The sequence below is a fragment of the Hoplias malabaricus genome, chromosome 1, assembly GCF_029633855.1.
Source record: "Hoplias malabaricus isolate fHopMal1 chromosome 1, fHopMal1.hap1, whole genome shotgun sequence".
In the NCBI taxonomy this organism is placed as follows: Eukaryota; Metazoa; Chordata; class Actinopteri; order Characiformes; family Erythrinidae; genus Hoplias; species Hoplias malabaricus.
Window position 1 is genome coordinate 84,788,554 of NC_089800.1, and position 19,805 is coordinate 84,808,358.

Below are 19,805 nucleotides of genomic sequence, written 5' to 3' on the forward strand. Positions count from 1 at the left end.
TACTGACCAACAGATGGAAGGGCACATCTTTTTTTGGGGGGGGGATAAGCCGCTAGCAGGGCATTTAATGAAAATGTCACAACAATTGAAATGTACGTGGCTCTCTGATAAGTCTAGAGTTGTTAAATACAAGCTGTGTTTATTCTCCTAAAAATAGAATTCCACTAGAACTCAAAAACTGGACATTTAGCAGATGTTGAGTACTGTTTCCTGGAGTAAGGTGAGAGCACTACGCACAAATGTAGAGCACTACGCTTGTCTTATATGTTATTTTCATTAATTGCTCGTTTTATTCAGGAACAGATATTGTGTCATTCCACAGCTCTGTTACTGAAGATTGTTAGAGAAGGAATAATAAGTAAATAAATATATTTGCTTATTACATTTACCAGCACCAAACCGTGAAGGGCCCGGAGGTCAGAGGGGGAGTGAACCTTTAGTGTGTATTTCATCATCATTTAAAAAATACATGCATGCATTTAAAAGTAATCTCTACTTTAACCTTTTTTCTCATTCCTGTCTCGTGCTATAAACTGGCAACTTCACATTCATTTAACTCTAATCCATTAGAAAACACATTACTGAAGTTTAAAATGTCACAACGAAACACGAAACAAATTTGAGTGACAATATTTTATTGAAAAATAAATAAATGAATAACACCAACATTAGGAAGGCTTTTGGAAAGCCCTCCGTCAAAGACAACACTTAAATGTGTGAAAAATGAGGAAGACATGATGGACCTTTTATTTCATGATTGATGGAAAAATCACTTCTGTCCAAAAACCAAGCAAAACTGAACAAATCAAAATCAAGAAAGAATCAGAGGAAGCATTAAAGGGTGAACAAAAAAAATTCAAAACACAACAGAAAGCATTCACCGAACACAAAACTAAACAAAAAATATTGACATGATTTTATATAAGTTCATATGCACTAAATAATGGTAAATGTTGTCCATGCGAATGTTTGGCATTTCATATGTAACATATATGATGTTTACATTCAGAGGGCCGGGGGGTGGGGGGCTGAAATGATTATGAATTTGGTGGCTTTGACTGGGCTTACACTCGTATTAATGTTTTCATTGAACACACAGCTACAATCAGTAAAATGACCAGATAACAATTTGGATAATAGCTTAATTTAGAGTAAGATACAGGTCAATTCCAATTTCCTGTCTTGGGTTTACGTATTATTTGAACGATCAGAGATGTACAACTCTTCAGATCACTGTGCTCCAGTAGAACAGCTTCAGCAATCCCACGTATAACACTTCTGCAAAGTCTACATTTTCAAGTGTGTACAGTTTACTGGGTGAGTCTTTAAACACAAAAGGATAATCATATAATCTACAGAACTTGGATACTGTATCCAGTAATCAAAAATAATCAAGTACATTAAGGACGGTCAGAGCTCCATTTTGCCTCAGAATACTGCAAGGTGGTAAATATTATTTTAAAAATACCCTAACAGATCATGTACAGATCCTTATGTTACCACGGGGTCGTATGGTAAATATCAACTATAGCTTGGCTGACTGCATGACCAATGTGGCCTATAAGATTGCGGAGTGGCCCGTCAGTCATTGGCTCTAACAGACAGCCGTATGGGTGACAGATGTGACAAGCAGGGTTAGTAGGATGGTGTGGGGGCTCAATGAGATGGTGGTGGAGCTACTGTTAGCATTGATGAGGAAGAAAGGGCTCCTGGAGCTGGAGTTGTAAGAGGGTGTACCTTCGCATCCACGCTCAATCTGTCCACTGCGGAACAGAGCGTCGTTTATCAGGTCAGGCAGACGGCCGTTCAGGTCCACGGACGCCAGGCAGCCCTTAAAGCCTTCTCTCGAGGCTACGAGTTTGGGGAGGCTGTTGTACATGTTGGGTCCCAAACCAGCGATGTAGAGGTCTCCTGGAAATCAGATGGAAGCTTATGAAGTCTGGATCCGTAATACAGTAAACCAGAGGTCACTGTATCAGGTTCCAGACCTGGATTTTACAATGATATGATGCTATACCTGGCCAGTCAGGAGCTTTGTCAGTTGTAGCTATTGTGTTTTACTGGATGTGTACAGGATTTGAAGACCGTAACCATTTGAAGGTCCATTTTTTTAAATTAAGCCTTTAGAATATACGCAGACACAGCTGCAAAGCACTGAACAGCATCGGTTGTGGAAGATTCTGTTAAATGTGAGTGAGTGTGTCAGTGGGTGAATTACAAACCAGTTTCATGAGGTGCTTTACATCTAAAAATAACTATGAGAATGTGTTTACTGGACACTCAACAGTAACCCTGATTCATCTGTAATTAAAAGTTTGTGTTAGCTTTTATCCTGTCCTTATTCACTTTCTGACCACAGGACTGCACATGGCTAAGTATCTTAAGGCCATTTGCATTCAGACATTAACCCTCATGAGCACTGAAAAAACAGAAACCAATGTCCTGTAAGAGGGTCTGACTAATGTGCTTTGTTTTGTGTTCTGTATTGTTTCTTGTTTGTGCTCCCGTGACTGTTTCCCCCTGTCTTGTGTCTGCTTCCTGCTTGTTTCCTGGTCATGTGATACCCTTCCCATGTGTTTCTAGTGTCACGTGTCTTAATTAGTGTCCAGGTGTTTCTTGTTTGTGCTGTCGTTATATAGTCCTTGTCAGTGGGTACTGTTTGGTAGGTCATTGTATGTATGTTTGCTTGATGGTGACGGGGTTTAGCCTTGCCCTGGGTTTAGCCTTTAGCTCTGTTTATAGTTTAGCCTAGTCCTTTGTTTAGCTTCCCTCTGTCTAGTTACCTTTTTGTTTACTGTTAATTAAATCTCCTGTATATACCTCATTACTTACTCCTTGACTACTCCTACACACCCCCACCATTATTACACTGACAGGACCTGTCTAAGAAGACCGTTTTACTGACTCTGTCCTGGACATTCTCATGTTGTTCTAAAATACAGGACCAGTCTCTGAGGAGTAATTTTCTGCATTGAGTTCAGCATCTGCTCAAATTATGCTTCTTGCTCATGTTGTAGAAATTATTTTTTAGGGTTTTTTTCATCACTTCTATTTAAGCAGTGCTTTTTTTACATTTTCAACACAGAGCAAGTGTAAGACAATGCACATGTTTTCAGATTCCAAATTAGGTAAAGAATTGATTCACATTTATATATATTTTAATTATACCAAACATTGTCACCCATCATTAGACTTCACTATTTCTACCGTTTGCTAGGACTCCCATATTATCACACTGCCAACAACCTACAATGGTGAAGGAGAACCCATGCTCCCAGCCACCACTTCTTTTTTCACTGCTTCTAATGTAAAGCCAATGGACAGAGAAGGAGAGCACCCAAGTCTGTCTTATCAGTGGACAGATGACTGTGTTTGGTTACACATTGCACAATGTGATGTAGAAGGATGAGAGGTCATCCTACCCACCCAATTGTGCTCTTTCAGACTCCCAGTGTTGATTTCATTCAGATTTTAAAGGAACATGACTCTACTGAGCTTTAACTGCATTACAGACTTTATAGATCTGTGTAGCTCATATTTATAAACCTTATCCAACAGAGCATTTCCATCTGTTATACATACAGGCCTTTTTAAACATCATTTGTGCTCTAAGGCCTCAAAAAAAGAGAGATGCTGTTCTTGGATGATTGCTCTTTGTAGTGTATAAAGTTGCTAAGCCCTCAAAGCAGACATGACTTTCTACAGAAATCAACAAAGTCAATTTTAGACAAAAACAAACTGGAAACTAGGCTGTAAACAATGATTTGAGTATTTTAGCCATTTTTACCTCAAAGGTACTGACTGCAGAATTTCACAGGTGTAATAATTGCACTAAAGATCAGTCATGAAACGTGACTCTATTCATTGTTAAAAATGGCAAAATTTCACGTTGGCAATAACTAATAAAGGGTGGGCCATTTATATGGATACCCCTTAATAAAATGGGAATGGTTGGTGATATTAACTTCCTGTTTGTGACACATTAGTATATGAGAGGGGGGAAACTTTTCAAGATGGGTGGTGACCATGGCGGCCATTTTGAAGTCGGCCAAGAATGGCCCTACTCTCTTTGTACCCCATATACCACACCATACCATCAAGACGTGCAGCACCTGAAACTACGGATACTGGAAGCCCGTACTAGCATTTCTCCTGCGGTGTTGCTATCAGTGTGTGAAGAGTGGGAGAAGAGGGTTGCATTGACAATCCAACACAATGCGCAGCACTTTGAAAACATTTTTTAAGTGGTCAAAAACTTGTAAATTACTCATGAAGGAATAAAGTTACGTTAAAACCAAGCACACCATTGTTTTTATTGTGAAATTCCCAATAAATTTGATGTGTCACATGACCCTCTTCCCATTGAAAAACAAAAAGTTGGATACAAAATGGCCGACTTCAAAATGGCCACCATGGTCACCACCCATCTTGAAAAGTTTCCCCCCTCCCATATACTAATGTGCCACAAACCGGAAGTTAATATCACCAACCATTCCATTTTTATTAAGGTGTATCCATATAAATGGCCCACTCTGTATATTATCCCAGTAACACCACTATTGATTATTCATTTGTAACAGTGTCACACAGTACCATGCCTCAGTCAGATGAATAACAGAATAAAAAGTGGAATCTGCCGAATTAAGCATGGTGCCAAATGAGTTACAGTCCTTAACTGTACATGTATGTAGTAAGTGGCTATGTTTACATGCAAATTAGACAGATTTTCAAAATGGATTTAATGGTCTGATTATTAACAATTTAACAAACTGCATGTAAACACAACCAGTGAGCAGTCAGTGTGTATTACTCAAACTGTGTCCACTTACCTTTCAGATCCAGGTTCTTTGCACCATTGACAACCTGGCTCACAGCCTTGGCGTCTATTTTCAAGATATGGAGGTTGCTGTTATCTCTGGTGATGACTACATTATGCCACTGGTTATCATGCAGAGCTCTGTCACTGTTCCCCTTGATGAGGTTTGGACCATTGCCAAGGTCAAACACATAGTGGACGTACCTGTAAAGGGAAAACTGAGAGTGAGTGTCTCTTTTTATTATCAGAAACTGTCAAGATTTTAAAGACCTCATGAATTTTTACAGATGCAATTCCTCTGTACTTTTATACGCAGATAACGTGCATAAAAATCCCCCTCCAGGCTGCTGGATGAAAAATATGTACACTGTCATCTTATAACTCTGCTTGGGGCATAATATATTGTCTGTTTTAAATTAAAAAGGTAACCTGGCTGCCTTAAAACGTCTATGAAGCTAAACTAACAGAATAGACATGCATCGTAGGGTGTTGTAAGTGTTTGTGTGTGAGGTTCAGCATTTTTTATTGTGACTGAAAATAATGTGCATAGAACCTTTGTGAATTATTTCTAAAATCAAGTGTATTATTTAAAGGACCGTAATACAGACTTCATATCCAAACCTTTGGGATGCAATGGCAGATGGAAATATAATCAGAATGCAACAATGTACATATAATTTAAACCCTGTTTTTAACTGTAAATATTACAAAGACAATATTTCAAATAAATATTGAAACAGAGAAATGCTATTTTTTAAACAATATACTTGTGATACCACACTCCAGTCTAGGTTTTCTCTTTCTTTCTGTTCATGACAGAGCAAAGGCATCTTGTGTTTTTAGACAACAGAGAGGACTACAGACTTTGAAAAGCATGAACCGAGATGAGAATATTGTTCTATTCCTGCTCCATAGGTGGGAAATATTGATGCATTTTTGCTGTTTCTGATTACATAAGGTGTAATGTCTCCAAATTATGGAAAATGCTACAAAACTAAACAACTCGAGTTACAACTGATCATTCATTCATTATCTGTAACCGTTTATCCAATTCAGGGTCGCAGTGGGTCCAGAGCCTACCTGGAATCATTGGGCACAAGGCGGGAATACACCCTGGAGGGGGCGCCAGTCCTTCACAGGGCAACACACACACACACACACACATTCGGACACTTTTGAGTCGCCAATCCACCTACCAACGTGTGTTTTTGGACTGTGGGAGGAAACCGGAGCACCCGGAGGAAACCCACACGGACACGGGGAGAACACACCAACTCCTCACAGACAGTCACCCGGAGGAAACCCACGCAGACACAGGGAGAACACACCAACTCCTCACAGACAGTCACCCGGAGGAAACCCACACAGACACGGGGAGAACACACCACACTCCTCACAGACAGTCACCCGGAGGAAACACACACAGACACAGGGAGAACACACCAACTCCTCACAGACAGTCACCCGGAGGAAACACACACAGACACAGGGAGAACACACCACACTCCTCACAGACAGTCACCCAGAGGAAACCCACGTAGACACAGAGAGAACACACCACACTCCTCACAGACAGTCACCCGGAGGAAACACACACAGACACAGGGAGAACACACCAACTCCTCACAGACAGTCACCCGGAGGAAACACACACAGACACAGGGAGAACACACCACACTCCTCACAGACAGTCACCCAGAGGAAACCCACGCAGACACAGAGAGAACACACCACACTCCTCACAGACAGTCACCCGGAGGAAACACACACAGACACAGGGAGAACACACCAACTCCTCACAGACAGTAACCTGGAGCAGGAATCGAACCCACAACCTCCAGGCCCCTGGAGTTGTGTGACTGCGACACTAACCTGCTGCACCACCGTGCCGCGTTACAACTGAGTATCTTTGGTAATTACAAACCGTGAATAAAAATGTACAGACAAACTTACAGTTAAGCTTCAGCCACGTAGAAATAACAGTAGTTCCCCCCTCAAACATACTGTCGGACCTTAAAAGACATGGAGCTTCCGAATGTAAACAAACCAACAAGAACAGCATTTCCCCACAATTGTAGACAAAAGTTGAAAATAATTTGCATTCTGTTTATATTTACATTTTACATTTTCTGAATATGGAGTTTGTAAAAAAATCACTTTCTATTCTTCTGTATAAAACATTTCAGTGAGGATTGAAATGCATTCATACGCATAACTATTAGAGAGGTCAGGTACTGATGATGGATGATTGTTTCTGGATCACAAACAACACTCCAAATCATCCCAAACATTCTGGATGGTGCTCCTCAGCCCATTGCTGGGGGGCATTGTTTCTCTCTAGCCCAGGCTTGGCATTTAACATTGTGACCTTAAGCTCGAACTGAGCTGTTCCGCATGGTTGTTGTACGCATTGTGTGTATAAAAACATCAGACGCATTTGTCAACACTGGGTGCATTAAAGTAAAGTTCAAAACTCACGAGGCACTAAAGAGAAAAATATATAGAAGAAGAAAGGTGCAACACTCACAATACACCGTCTATTACATTATTAGAAGCTCCTTGTAAGAGTTCCTTATAAGAGTTCCTTGTAATTGGGCCATTTTTGTGTTTGTGTGGTTTTAACAGCACATAGTGATAATTTAACCCTTTCCTCACCACCCTGTCAAAAGCTGTAATTGAACCCTGTCTTACCCTTTCACTAGCTCCACAGCAATGAAATCACTTCCATCTCCGCTGTTGAAGAGGATGATGCCGTCTGGAGAGGTGGTTTTGAACTGGAAGAAAAGGTGCATGGACGTGTAGGCCTGCAGTGTGGCCAGGCTCAAGTAGCTGCTCTTGGCTTTGAAGGTCACGGGGTCAGCGATGATGGAGCGCATCCCGAAACGTGCGTTTAGCTCACAGTAGTCGATGTCTCCGTTCTTGCACAGGTCGATGTACAGCAGACCGTTGAACTTGAGGCTCTGCAGGTGGCCGATGAAGCTGGACGGGATGTGGGAGACGAAGCGCCGCTCGGTCATCACGCCCGTCTCTATGTTGTGGAACTCTAGCCGGGTGTGGTCACCCACCATCTGACCTGCAACCACAGCAGGTTGGGAGGGGGCGGGGAAGGGGCGGGGGAGGAGAAGAGAAAGGCAGCTATACTACTCCTTCAAAAGACTTCAAACTGCAGCTTCATCTGCAGCCGTATTTGCCCTTCACCTTTCAAATGTGGAATCCAAGTAAAGACCTTATCATGCAACTTTTGACAAAAAGGTTTTTTTTTCTCCTATTTTTCCCTAAAGAAAATACCTTGAAAATAAGAGTGTGATGTCATTTTTTTTATATATTCAGTGGCTTTAGTTGGCACAGAATTTCAATAAGAGAACCTACGGCACAATACATTTTTCTTTTCTTGGCCATATCTCAGAATTTTTCCAAAAAAAATAAAAAATACTATAAATGTCCAGAAGCAACATGCTGTAAACGTACGCAAGCTGTTTAACAGTCACCATTAGAGCATCATGGTACTAAGAGACTTTTAGCAGTCTCTTGGCAAAAGGTCTGTCTATGTAACACTACAATCATGGCCATTTTATAGGATGTGCACTGTTATTACACCTAAAGGAAAGCAAACTGAATGTACACAGGTCACAGAGGTATTTTATTATATTTGCAGTACATGCTAGAATATGTATTTGGGTAAGTTTGCTCTCTTTCAGATTCAAATCCAAGGGAAGTACCTTCAGCTACGTCATCGTCAACAGTGAGCTTGTAGGTTTTACCACGCCGGATCACCCGCACCGTATGCCACTCATTGTCATTGAGTTTTTGTCCAGCATACAGTGTCTCTGGTCCCTTGCCTGAGAACGACGGTCGTGAAAAGTTAATGCCATTCTTATTTGTTCACTCTTAATCAAACCTTTGCTTTCTATCTTAAGGACAAAGGGCATTGTTTCTGTGTTATATGCATGTATGTAAACGATGTCAAATTTAGAGATGTGTAAAAACCGCTTTAAATTACACTGTAATCAATATTAATTTTTTAAATTTTTTAAATTGTAAGAAAGCAGAAGTTTGATTCAAAATGACTAAATGACAATACAGAATAAAACATTAGTCTGAACTTTATGAAGTATTGCTAAACAAAGCACATGTATTTATTTATTTATTTTTGCTCAAATTTCAGGTATTGGAAAAATCTATCATGAAAAAAAGCATCAGTAACTTAACCCCAATGGCTTTTACTCACGAACAGGTCTTGACTCACCGCTCACTCCTACAGCTGCAACAAACTCTCTTCAGTTTGGCTACAGGAAATTTAATTAAATGTAAGATTATTTTTTCTCGCAGTGCTATAAAAACTCAGGGCTTTGGAGAACGCTGAGCTGAAACACCTGGAGAGAATGTTCATGAATAAATTTGTCCCTGAATTTAAAACATAACAGTTCCGCAGCATGACTATAATATATTACATTACAATTAAAATGACTTGCTCGCTCATTTTCATAACTGAACACACTCAGACACAGGGGTTTCTCAGATCAGGGGCTTGAACTTGAGGCCACAAAATGCGTTACATTTGAAAGGAATTACCTAGGTTGTTTAAAAGAGAGCAGGGTTCAATATTTCTTTAGCCAGAGCCTGAGGCACTAAAAATGCAAAGGCTATGGCCCAAGTGGCTGTTTGCCTTGGAGATATGTGTATTTATATATGTATGTATATGTAAGATATATGTGTGTGTGTGTGTGTGTGTGTGTGCGTGTGTGTGTGTGTGTGCGTGTGTGTGTATGTACAGTGGAACCTCTACCTACGAACTTGATCCGTTCCGTGACCCGGTTCGTAAGTGGAAAAGTTCATTTCTCGAGTCAATTTTCCACATTTAAAATAATGGAAAAGCAATTAATGGGTTCCAGCCCCCACCCCGAAAGTTACCCTATTTGCACTGATATATGTTTACAGCACTCTCAATTTAATAAAAAAAATACATGTAGCGTTACTAAAAATAAAAGAGAAATACAGTGGTAACAGTAATAAAAAAGAAATAATAAAGTTTTAAGTGGTTACACATCGCTACCTTGAAGACGTGACGACTGGCTGGAGGAGTAACACAGGCACTGGCTGTATGACGGGAGGTGGGGGGGTGGAATAACGGAGACTAGGCGGTGAATGTGGGGAGACGAAGCGTAGATACGGTTTAACTTAGCACGAATTTCGATGTCTGCTATTTACACTAATGCTAAATTGCTAAAGCTACAATTCGCTAATCTTAAAAGCTCACTGAAGTCTGGGCGCTGGGAGACTCGCCGATTGGGGTCAGTGGCCATTTCCATCCGCCGGCTCTGCGGAGGCTCGGGTTCGTTTCTAGAATCGTGGTTCGTTGGTGGAGGCAAAAAATATTCAAATGTCCAGTTCGTATCTTGGAAAATTCATTAGTAGAGGTTCCACTGTATATGCAAGCAACTTATATTGCATATGATGGCACTCGTAAAGCATAAACATTTCAGTGTTCCTTAACAGGATTGGCAACTCAAAAGTGTCCGTAGGTGTAAGTGTGTAGTGAGTGTGTGAGTGAATGTGTGTGTGTGTCTGTGTTGCCCTGTGAAGGACTGGCGCCCCCTCCAGGGTGTATTCCTGCCTTGCGCCCAATGACTCCAGGTAGGCTCTGGACCCACCGCGACCCTGAACTGGATAAGCGGTAGTATATTATTAGTATATTATAGTAGCCTCCATACTCACTCACGGTAGAATTACGAAGCCCAAATCCTGACCTAAACCCATTAATTCTCTTTCCTCCACATATATGATGTAACAACTTTTATTTTGACAATATCCCTCTACTTCGAAAATAACTAAAGTGGTTGATGCAAATATGATAAGCTACTTTTTTAATACACATTAAACTGCTGTAGTCTCTGCACGATGTCTTCCATTTATTCAAACATGTTCTAGAAGATGTGATGCAGTCTTATTTTAAAACAAGCAATGCATCAAATGTGTAAAAACATTGTGATAAAACTGACCGAGCTACAGCTCCACAGTGCTGCTTCAGTCTGCACATGCCATCAGTGCTTCTGCGCATCCAGTGGCATACGTTCCATCCAGATTTAGAAATAAACCTGACATATATTTCCTCAGTAAGTGTAACAGGTTTTGAATTCCACTGTTTGAAGAACAGGTTCCTAAACACGACTAAGCAAATGGGATTTAAAAGCCAGTTCTATGAAAATGCTTTGCATCTAGATAATGGCAATTAAAGCCGCACTGTGTAACTTTTGAGGATCTGGCGACCTCTCTGGTGGAAATGTGCAATTGCACACAACATTTGGAAGAATATTTTGTAACGTCCATCCATCCATCCATTATCTGTAACCGCTTATCCAGTTCAGGGTCGCGGGGGGTCCAGAGCCTACCTGGAATCATTGGGCGCAAGGCGGGAATACACCCTGGAGGGGGCGCCAGTCCTTCACAGGGCAACACAGACACATACTCACACATTCACACCTACGGACACTTTTGAGTCGCCAATCCACCTACCAACGTGTGTTTTTGGACTGTGGGAGGAAACTGGAGCACCCGGAGGAAACCCACGCAGACACAGGGAGAACACACCACACTCCTCACAGAGAGTCACCCAGAGCGGGAATCGAACCCACTATTTTGTAACGTGGGCTGTGTTTTTTTTTTATTGAGTTGCATTTGGGCAATACATGGCACCACAGGTTGTGTTGCTGCCACAGAGCTCCAGGGTCTTAGGGGTCCTGGGTTCAACTCTTGCCTTGTGTCACTGTCTGTGAGGTGTTTGGCATGTTCTCTGCCCTGGTTTCCTCCCACGTCCTCTCATTATATGCTGATTGGAAAAACAAGAACTGCCTACATGTGAGTTTGTGAGTGACTGGGACTGGGAAATGGACTGATGCCCTATTCAGGGGCTTCTTCAAGGGAATGGATCTGATGAGTGAAAACTGTACTGGATGCTTTTTTTTTCTAATTTTCTAAAGAGGATTCAGTAAAAGCAGGGACTTCCAAGAAAGAGAGTGAATGATCTCCTGGTGTTATTTGCATTTTTAGAGCTGTGTGTCACATTGATACGTACAGACATATGACAGTGACCAAAAACCAAATTCGGTGCAATCATGTTCATCTCAGACTATTCCAGGTTTCCAGGGTGACTCAGCAGTCCTACGTCTTGTGATTTTAAACAAACAAAGCACCAAAATGTACTGAATTTCAAGCTTGCGCCACATGATTCAGTGTGAGTTGGTGGGTGAGGGAGTGAGGGAGTGAGTTACAAGTCAATTCCATGAGGCACTTCACATCAAAAAAGACAAGTACATTACAAGGCATCATTTTCTTCATGGTGGTGAAGGGTTAAAGCACATTTCAAAACTTATTTCAGAAGTTCAGAGTTGTGCAAACTAACTTCTCCCTTCTTCTCAGCACAATTTCCTTCTAAGAATAAGCAATTTGTCTCCTTCCAACTCTCATTTAAAGTCACAGCACTACTTTAAACTGAGTCACTGAACAGCTCAGATGGCCCCTGCAAGGTCGCACTAAATCAGGAATGATTGAGACTTTGAAAAGTAACCCATGGAGACAAATTAGACACCAGCCAGAGAGTGCAGTATATTCTAGAAACATAATCATACATGTCACTTATATCTCTAAAATAGCTCTTTCTCCTGCTCAGGCTTATATAAATGACCTCAGACTCCCGGCGAAGAGCTCTCACAGCCACAATCGCCGCAGTTTCAGTGACCAAAAGTACTAATAAATGCATTAAAAATAAACGCTAAGTGTTTGTACATGCTGCACTGAGGTTGTGTATGCACAGGGGAGACGTGGTGGAGCTCTGGGCGCAATTAATTAACCTGATTAAAAGAGAGTTCATCACAGCAGCAGTGAAATTGCATTGATCTGAAAGATGGAAATTGCAAGCCGATGGAGGTAAAGGACGTGAGACTAATCTAGCATAGCGACGGCCGAGAATTTGACAAGCTATCTACCGCTCGCGCCGCATGATTGATGCAGACACTTTATGATGGCGTCCCCTGGCCCCAAATCATGGACAGCGTCAACACGCACTCACTAACACTCTTCAATTACACTCATATGAATTTCATACAAGCCATTTACAGATTAGTACACTGACGCACATGTTCTCTCCCTCTCTCCTTGTGTTCGATTGGTCACAATGCTAGCTCGCTAACCGTCGAACACGAGTTAAAGATTAATCTGAATAAACAAATCGAGGTTATTCGAAAACCACATTGATATTAATATAGTACAAGACACATCCCTGGATTTCTCTCATTTATCATTTCTTTGACACTCAAATTTTGAGAGATAATAAATAAAATACTGTGAGGAGTTGGTGTGTTCTCCCCGTGTCTGCGTGGGTTTCCTCCGGGTGCTCCGGTTTCCTCCCACAGTCCAAAAACACACGTTGCAGGTGGATTGGTGACTCAAAAGTGTCCGTAGGTGTGAGTGTGTGAGTGAATGTGTGTGTGTCTGTGTTGCCCTGTGAAGGACTGGCGTCCCCTCCAGGGTGTATTCCCGCCTTGCGCCCGATGATTCCAGGTAGGCTCTGGACCCCCCGCGACCCTAAATTGGATAAGCGGTTACAGATAATGGATGGATGGATAAATAAAATATTTCCTAAGAGGGCAACCAAAGCCTATTCATGAGTAAAAGCAGCTTATTTTTGCAATTAAAGCAAAATAAACTTAAAAAAGTATTATTAAAAAGAACACTTTTCTTTGAAGCACACTAAGCACAAGAAAATAAATACAAACACATTTAGTTATAGATAAGGGACTTCATTACAGATGGAGTCTGTTGATTAATCACACTGCGTTTCCTCAGGAAACAGAGCACTAAATGAATATTAACTTTACCATACAATACCATTTATGGTTTTCTTTTTTGAATAAAATCAAGCAATTATATGGGCTCAATTTAGCTACAATTAACGTCCTTAAGTCATGATATTCAATCAATTGTCTAAATGTGTAAGTGTGAATGTGTAAAGGTATAAAAACCAAGCTCTGTTTACAAGAGGAATTCTGCATCTAAAACAATTATTTAAAAAATATGTGGTGACTTCATAATCTGACTCTGAATGGTATAAGATTTAGGCCTGAACCCAAACATTGCTGTATATTTGATCATATACACATTTCCATGTATAATTCCTGAGGTCAAATGCAGAACTATTAGCTCGGAAAGTACAAAAATCTTCCTTTATAACTCTTGTTTTAATAGATTTCCACTTTGTTTTTCAAATAAAAACAAAACAAAACAAAAAAAGATCAACAACACAACCATAATAAAAAAGCATGATTATTAAGTCACCACCATATGCACAAGCATCAGCGACCTTAGAGTCATCATCCGACCTTTTGAACAAGTACAAACTCTGGTACTAAAAGAAGGGAGAGCAAAAGACTCAATACATTCTTTGCAACAAGAGAATCATTAGAAACAAAATGAAACTTGAGTGTTAACTTACTGGAGTTACAGTTAATCCTGATACAGTCTAGATGGGGAAGAATAAATGACAGATGAAATTGCATCCTTCAAGGTTACAGCTGCAGACATCCAAAAACAATAATTCCACCCTTCCGGGGACGTCCACATGCAGAGAGGCGGCCATTTTACCACTTTATTTGAACATTTTAAATCTTTATACTCTACGTAGTGTCTGCATTTGAGTGCGTATCAGGATATAAGACTTAGCCATTGTATACAGTACAAGCTAAAGATATATAATCAAGCAAAAGCCATGTTTATGTATATATTTCTAAATATTGCAATTACTTACCTCAGAATGTACCAATATCCCAATTGGACTCTTTTAAAACGGTTTCCATTTCACACTTCATTACAATTAAAGTTTGTATAAAAGCAGAGTGGATTTCCTCTGCGTGTGATAGACACTATATTCATAAAATGGCCGCTTGTAAGTTACCAGCCACATAGATACTCCAACCCAGATCTGTTTTGCGTTTGTTATTTTCAATCTAACATTTCCTTGCCCCTTAATCATCACACCAGCTTGTTGACTAAACAGGCTATTAAATCATATGTCTGATATTTAGCAAGAAGATGGTGCAGGGGCAAATCCGGTTTACTCCTCAAATGCTCAAATCCTGTGTTTCTGGAGCACCAAACCCCCAGAGAATGAAACTGAGAGCTTTCTTCAGAACTCCCTTTCCCTGAGACCTTCTTTAAAGAAGCTGCCCGTGATACTTTTATCCAGGATGATGTTTTCAGCCTGAGATGTGTTCTCATGGGCCTCAGATGATCTGGGTTGGGCTCTGTCTGGCTGGATTTGTTCATGTGTCGTCAACCGCAACAGAAAAGTGGGAGCAAACAGCCTCGATCCAATTAGCACCAGCACCATGCAGTGGACACTGTACCTCCTACTGCAGCTACAGTCGGCAGACTAGGAAAATCACTACTGCTTAAATAAAATTGAAATCAAGCTCTTTATTCCTAAGCTCTTCTAACTGTTGCTACGTGTACATAGTGTAACTCAACAGATATGTTTCTAGAGCTGCTTCAGCCGGTGAGTCTCATTTGAGATTTCGGTTGGGACTGGATGGATATGTTGTTATTGTTGTGAATTATACGTCATTTCTTTAGTTTTTTTAGTAAATATCAATACAAAGGCCAACCATTAAAGATAAAAAAACACTGATCAGTAATTCAGCTTGAGGTGATACTGGGTAATGTACTGGATTGTATTTACTGTGGAAGAATGCGACTCTGGCCTTAATTATTGGTGCTCAAGCTAAAGCCATACAGATATTTGAGATGGTAGTACAGTAAAAGTTGTAAAAGCTTAGGACGGTGACGTGCTACCAGCTGCAGGTCAGACTGAGCGCTCTGTTATCGGGCTGTTTGCCGACCGGGCCGCAGGCTAAAGGCCTTTGAAGGGGTGAATACCATCTTTTGACAAAGCATGGAGAATGTGTATCTGAGAACTAGAGATGCTTTATAAACAGATTTAAAAAAAAAAAGAAAAGCCAACAGAACACAACAAAATACAACTGGATCCAGATGGAGACAGAAACTGAGACTGTGAGGAGAGAGAGATACTGAATTTGCTGAGTTTGGAAAATGAGAAAAATTTGAGTTACACTGATAATCAGAAAGTCACAACACAGGTGTGTATTATATGAAATTTTAACCAAAAAAAATAGTACGGCTATTTTCGCAAAAAAGGGGTGGTTAATCCTTATGATTTTTGCTGAAGGAGATTGGGTGTGGTGTGACTGTCTCAAAATACTTTAGTTCTTCACAACCATGAAAATGACCAAGGTCAGGAAAGTTCAAAAGATGGACCAAACATGTTAATTAGTAGTTCACCATTTGAGTTAGGTTCATGGGATGTAAAAATAAATACTGCACTTAAAACAACTCTGAAACATCACATTCTTGAAATATCAATCAAATGCAGTTAATCTGAATCTAGAAATCCATGCATTTAAGACAGGTAACAACTACAAGAACACTTTGCGTTTAGTCTTTATTGATGGGTGGTGTGATGGCGTGTGAGGGGAGGGGGGAGAGAATGAAGAACAGATAGAGAGAGGACACACTGCATCCTGAATATTGTATACGATACCTAAGTTGACCGTGAGTTTCACGCGGCTGCCGTCCAGCTCCAGCCGCAGGGTGTCGGCTGAGTCTCTGGACGTGGTGGCCATCAGCAGGCCGTACGCTCGCTGAGACATGAACCGCAGAGACACGTCCTCTGCCTCTGTGTGCATGACCGTGGGCATCACCACCTTCATGTACATACCGCCATCGTAGCTCAGGATGGACGCCTCTGTGGACAGAGAAATGGTGTTTTGAAATGAACAGATTAAGTATTAACACAAATCTTAGCGATTTAGACTTCCATCTGCGTTCGGGCACACGCGGCTTGGGTCAGACTGGACCGGCCCAAAGAGGACAGGCCGCTAAAGCGTGAGGCGTACTCGTCCCCCCACATCCAGAGACGAAACGCTTCATGGGAACGTATTAGAGGATGCAGCCAGCCATGAAATGTCTGCTGTGACTCTGCAGCGCTAGGAGGGTGTAGAAATGAATAAAAATTGCAGACAAAAGAGACACAGATCAAAGCTACACTCCAGCGTCTGGGAGGCTGTTTTTTTTATGGAAGTTGTAAGTGGAGAGGTGAGGGGAAAAATGACTGGGGAGCAAAGAGACAGAGCCATTCTGGGATAACACGCACACATAGAGACCGAATCCAATTAGATATTTCTCTGTGGCCCTCGTCCATGATGAGAAAAAGCTCGTTTGAAGTGAGCACACGCATCATGCATTTCCTTGAACATGTTCCCTTTGCACGTGACTCTCACGAGAATAAGATTCAGCGGCTCACCATCAGTGGAAGACCTCAGTGTTTATTTAAATTTGAATAAAATAATAGTAAATTAGCATCAGACAGTAATCAGACGAATCAAAACCATAAAGGAGCAAGTAAAAATAACTAAAACGTCCATGTGAAATACAAGCATATGGATGAATACATAAATGAGGCTTTGATTCAGTGAAGTGTCACGTAAACACTCAGAAGATAAATGCTTATTTATTAGTGTAGTTATTTACATTCATGTCTAAAGTCTGTGGCAGAAAGAAGGTGATTAAACTCAATAAATAGAAGCACTGTGTGTCGCAGCACTATGTTGATCATACATAAAAACGGCAAGTGCGGTTGTACACGGTTGTCACAAAGCAGAACAGAGGCAGCAGAGACAAATATTCATTTAGTCCTCACAGCTGTGAAAACTCCATCCGAGGAACGCCCGCCCTCTGCATCGTAGCCAACAAACCGCTGACAAACTCCACAATTACACAGCGATCAATATGTTATTATGTGCGATTAGTTGCTTTTCAGTTGTTCTTGGGCCTCTGCCAATTCTAATTTTACACACACACACACACATACATAGAAAGAGAGAGAGAGAGAGAGAGTATGTGTTGTTGTGAAAATATGAGACAAAGATTTATAGAAGACAAGAAAGAAAAAGAAAGAGTGGGGGACAGCAAAACGAGGGTATTATATATGTGTGTGTGTGTGTGTAGGGAGAGAGAGAGAGAGAGAGAGAGAGAGAGGAATACAGAGATAGAGGGAAAAACCAATGATAACGAAAAGAAAGATAAGCAGGGGCTGTACGGTTGATTGATAGAATGAAGGTGACAGAGACAAAGAAACTGTGTGTGTGTGTGTGTGTGTGTATGTTTGAGTGACAGAAACAGTGAGACACAGGCGAAAGATGGGCAGAGAGAAGGAGTGAGAGAGCAAGAGAACTGACCTCTAGACAGTATCTCACTATTAACTCTGAGTGAAAGCATATCAAAACAATTTTGCATCAGTGTTATTGAGGTGCAGGCTGATACTGGCAGACAGATGCATGCCAGCAGGGCTGAGTGTGTGTGTGTGTGTGTGTTTGTGTGTGTGTGTGTGAGAGAGAGAGAGAGAGAGAGGAGCAGTAGCTGCTTACAGTCAGTGAGAAAGCCTCAGAAAAAGGACTTCACCAAGTCACAAAAACATGCACACACACACACACACACACACACACACATTACACAACAGCACACTGGCAGCCATCTTAAGAAAAGCAGAGTGTTTTAGAGCAACACTTTCTTTTAAAAAGCCTCAAGCACCTCAGTTTATCCCATTAATCACAACAACAACATCAACAACAATAATTGTGTTTAAATTCTCAAATGCATTTCAGATTCTCCCAAGACCCTGAACTGAATAACTGGTTACAGACCATGAATGAATTTCTCATACTCCATATTGCTTTACAGAAGATACACTATGTCAGCATCCACCACACTATCCAATATCCACCAGTATCTAAATGATCTATCCAGTACTGATATGTACTTCTCGATCATTTCAATGATCCGCTGATGCAGATATGACTCCAGTGTAATCCATCACTAATGACAGCTATATCATTATATTTACTCCAAAATAAACATAATTCTAGACCCCAAAACAAAATAAGAGAACACTATTTTAACACACTGCATTTGTGAAAGTACAACATGTATTAGCTTCTTTGTGTAAGTGTAAGTGGGCGGCACGGTGGTGCAGCAGGTTAGTGTCGCAGTCACACAGCTCCAGGGTTCACTTCCCGCTCCGGGTGACTGTCTGTCAGGAGTGTGGTGTGTTCTCCCCTGTGTCTGCGTGGGTTTCTGCTCCAGTTTCCAGAGCAGAAGAATGATTGAATGTTGAATAACAATCACACGTGACACAAAACACTTTAAAACATATTTGTACACCTGACATAAGCAAATCTCTCACGTTTCTTCATAACTACGAGGAGCTTCCCAGTAGCTGGATTTACTTTTTCCACTCCTTTCCGAAGCTGCAGTTCATTAATTAAGCTGCGCTTTTGTTTTCCTGTGTAAATAATGAACACAAAACTTATCCAATCACATGCCTGAATGGAACACATTTCATGAAAGTCAAATGAGCTGCATAAGAGGAGGGATTTCTCCTGGGAGAGGCATAATTCAATAAATAAAAAGAGTTAATTGACATTCTATTTTTCTAATTGATGAGGGGAGAGATGGAATGCTTAATCAAAAGGCTTTTTTCTCGGAATCTGAATGTTTATTCGATTATCTGTTGTGGCAGCGCTGCAGTCGAACGGCACAGTGTGATACAACACCTGAGCATCTGCGTTTACAATAAGGACAGGGCTGTCGTATGAATGTGGGATGAGGCTCCAATAACGTGGACAAAGTAAAAGTACTGTAATTACATTTTGAATTATGATTTAAATAAATGATATTAAATGATTATGTTTTAGGCTTGGAGCGTGGGTTTCCTCTGGGTGACTGTCTGTGAGGAGTGTGGTGTGTTCTCTCTGTGTCTGCGTGGGTTTCCTCTGGGTGACGGTCTGTGAGGAGTGTGGTGTGTTCTCCCTGTGTCTGCGTGGGTTTCCTCCGGGTGACTGTCTGAGGATTGTGGTGTGTTCTC

At 41.0% G+C, this 19,805-nt stretch overlaps 1 protein-coding gene across 4 annotated transcripts in view; it reads right to left on the reverse strand.

The window, feature by feature from the left end:
* Nucleotides 1–19,805, reverse strand: part of nrxn3a (neurexin 3a) — a 456,671-nt gene that overhangs the window by 288,417 nt on the left and 148,449 nt on the right. For all 4 annotated transcript variants that reach the window (XM_066675785.1, XM_066675768.1, XM_066675777.1 and 1 more), the window contains 6 exons: nucleotides 16,425–16,628; nucleotides 14,304–14,330; nucleotides 8,536–8,655; nucleotides 7,508–7,889; nucleotides 4,830–5,020; nucleotides 1,738–1,911 (listed from right to left, as the gene is read on the reverse strand). In XM_066675785.1, the coding sequence (XP_066531882.1) occupies nucleotides 1,738–1,911; nucleotides 4,830–5,020; nucleotides 7,508–7,889; nucleotides 8,536–8,655; nucleotides 14,304–14,330; nucleotides 16,425–16,628 (1,098 nt within the window). The remainder of the gene's footprint in view (nucleotides 1–1,737; nucleotides 1,912–4,829; nucleotides 5,021–7,507; nucleotides 7,890–8,535; nucleotides 8,656–14,303; nucleotides 14,331–16,424; nucleotides 16,629–19,805) is intronic.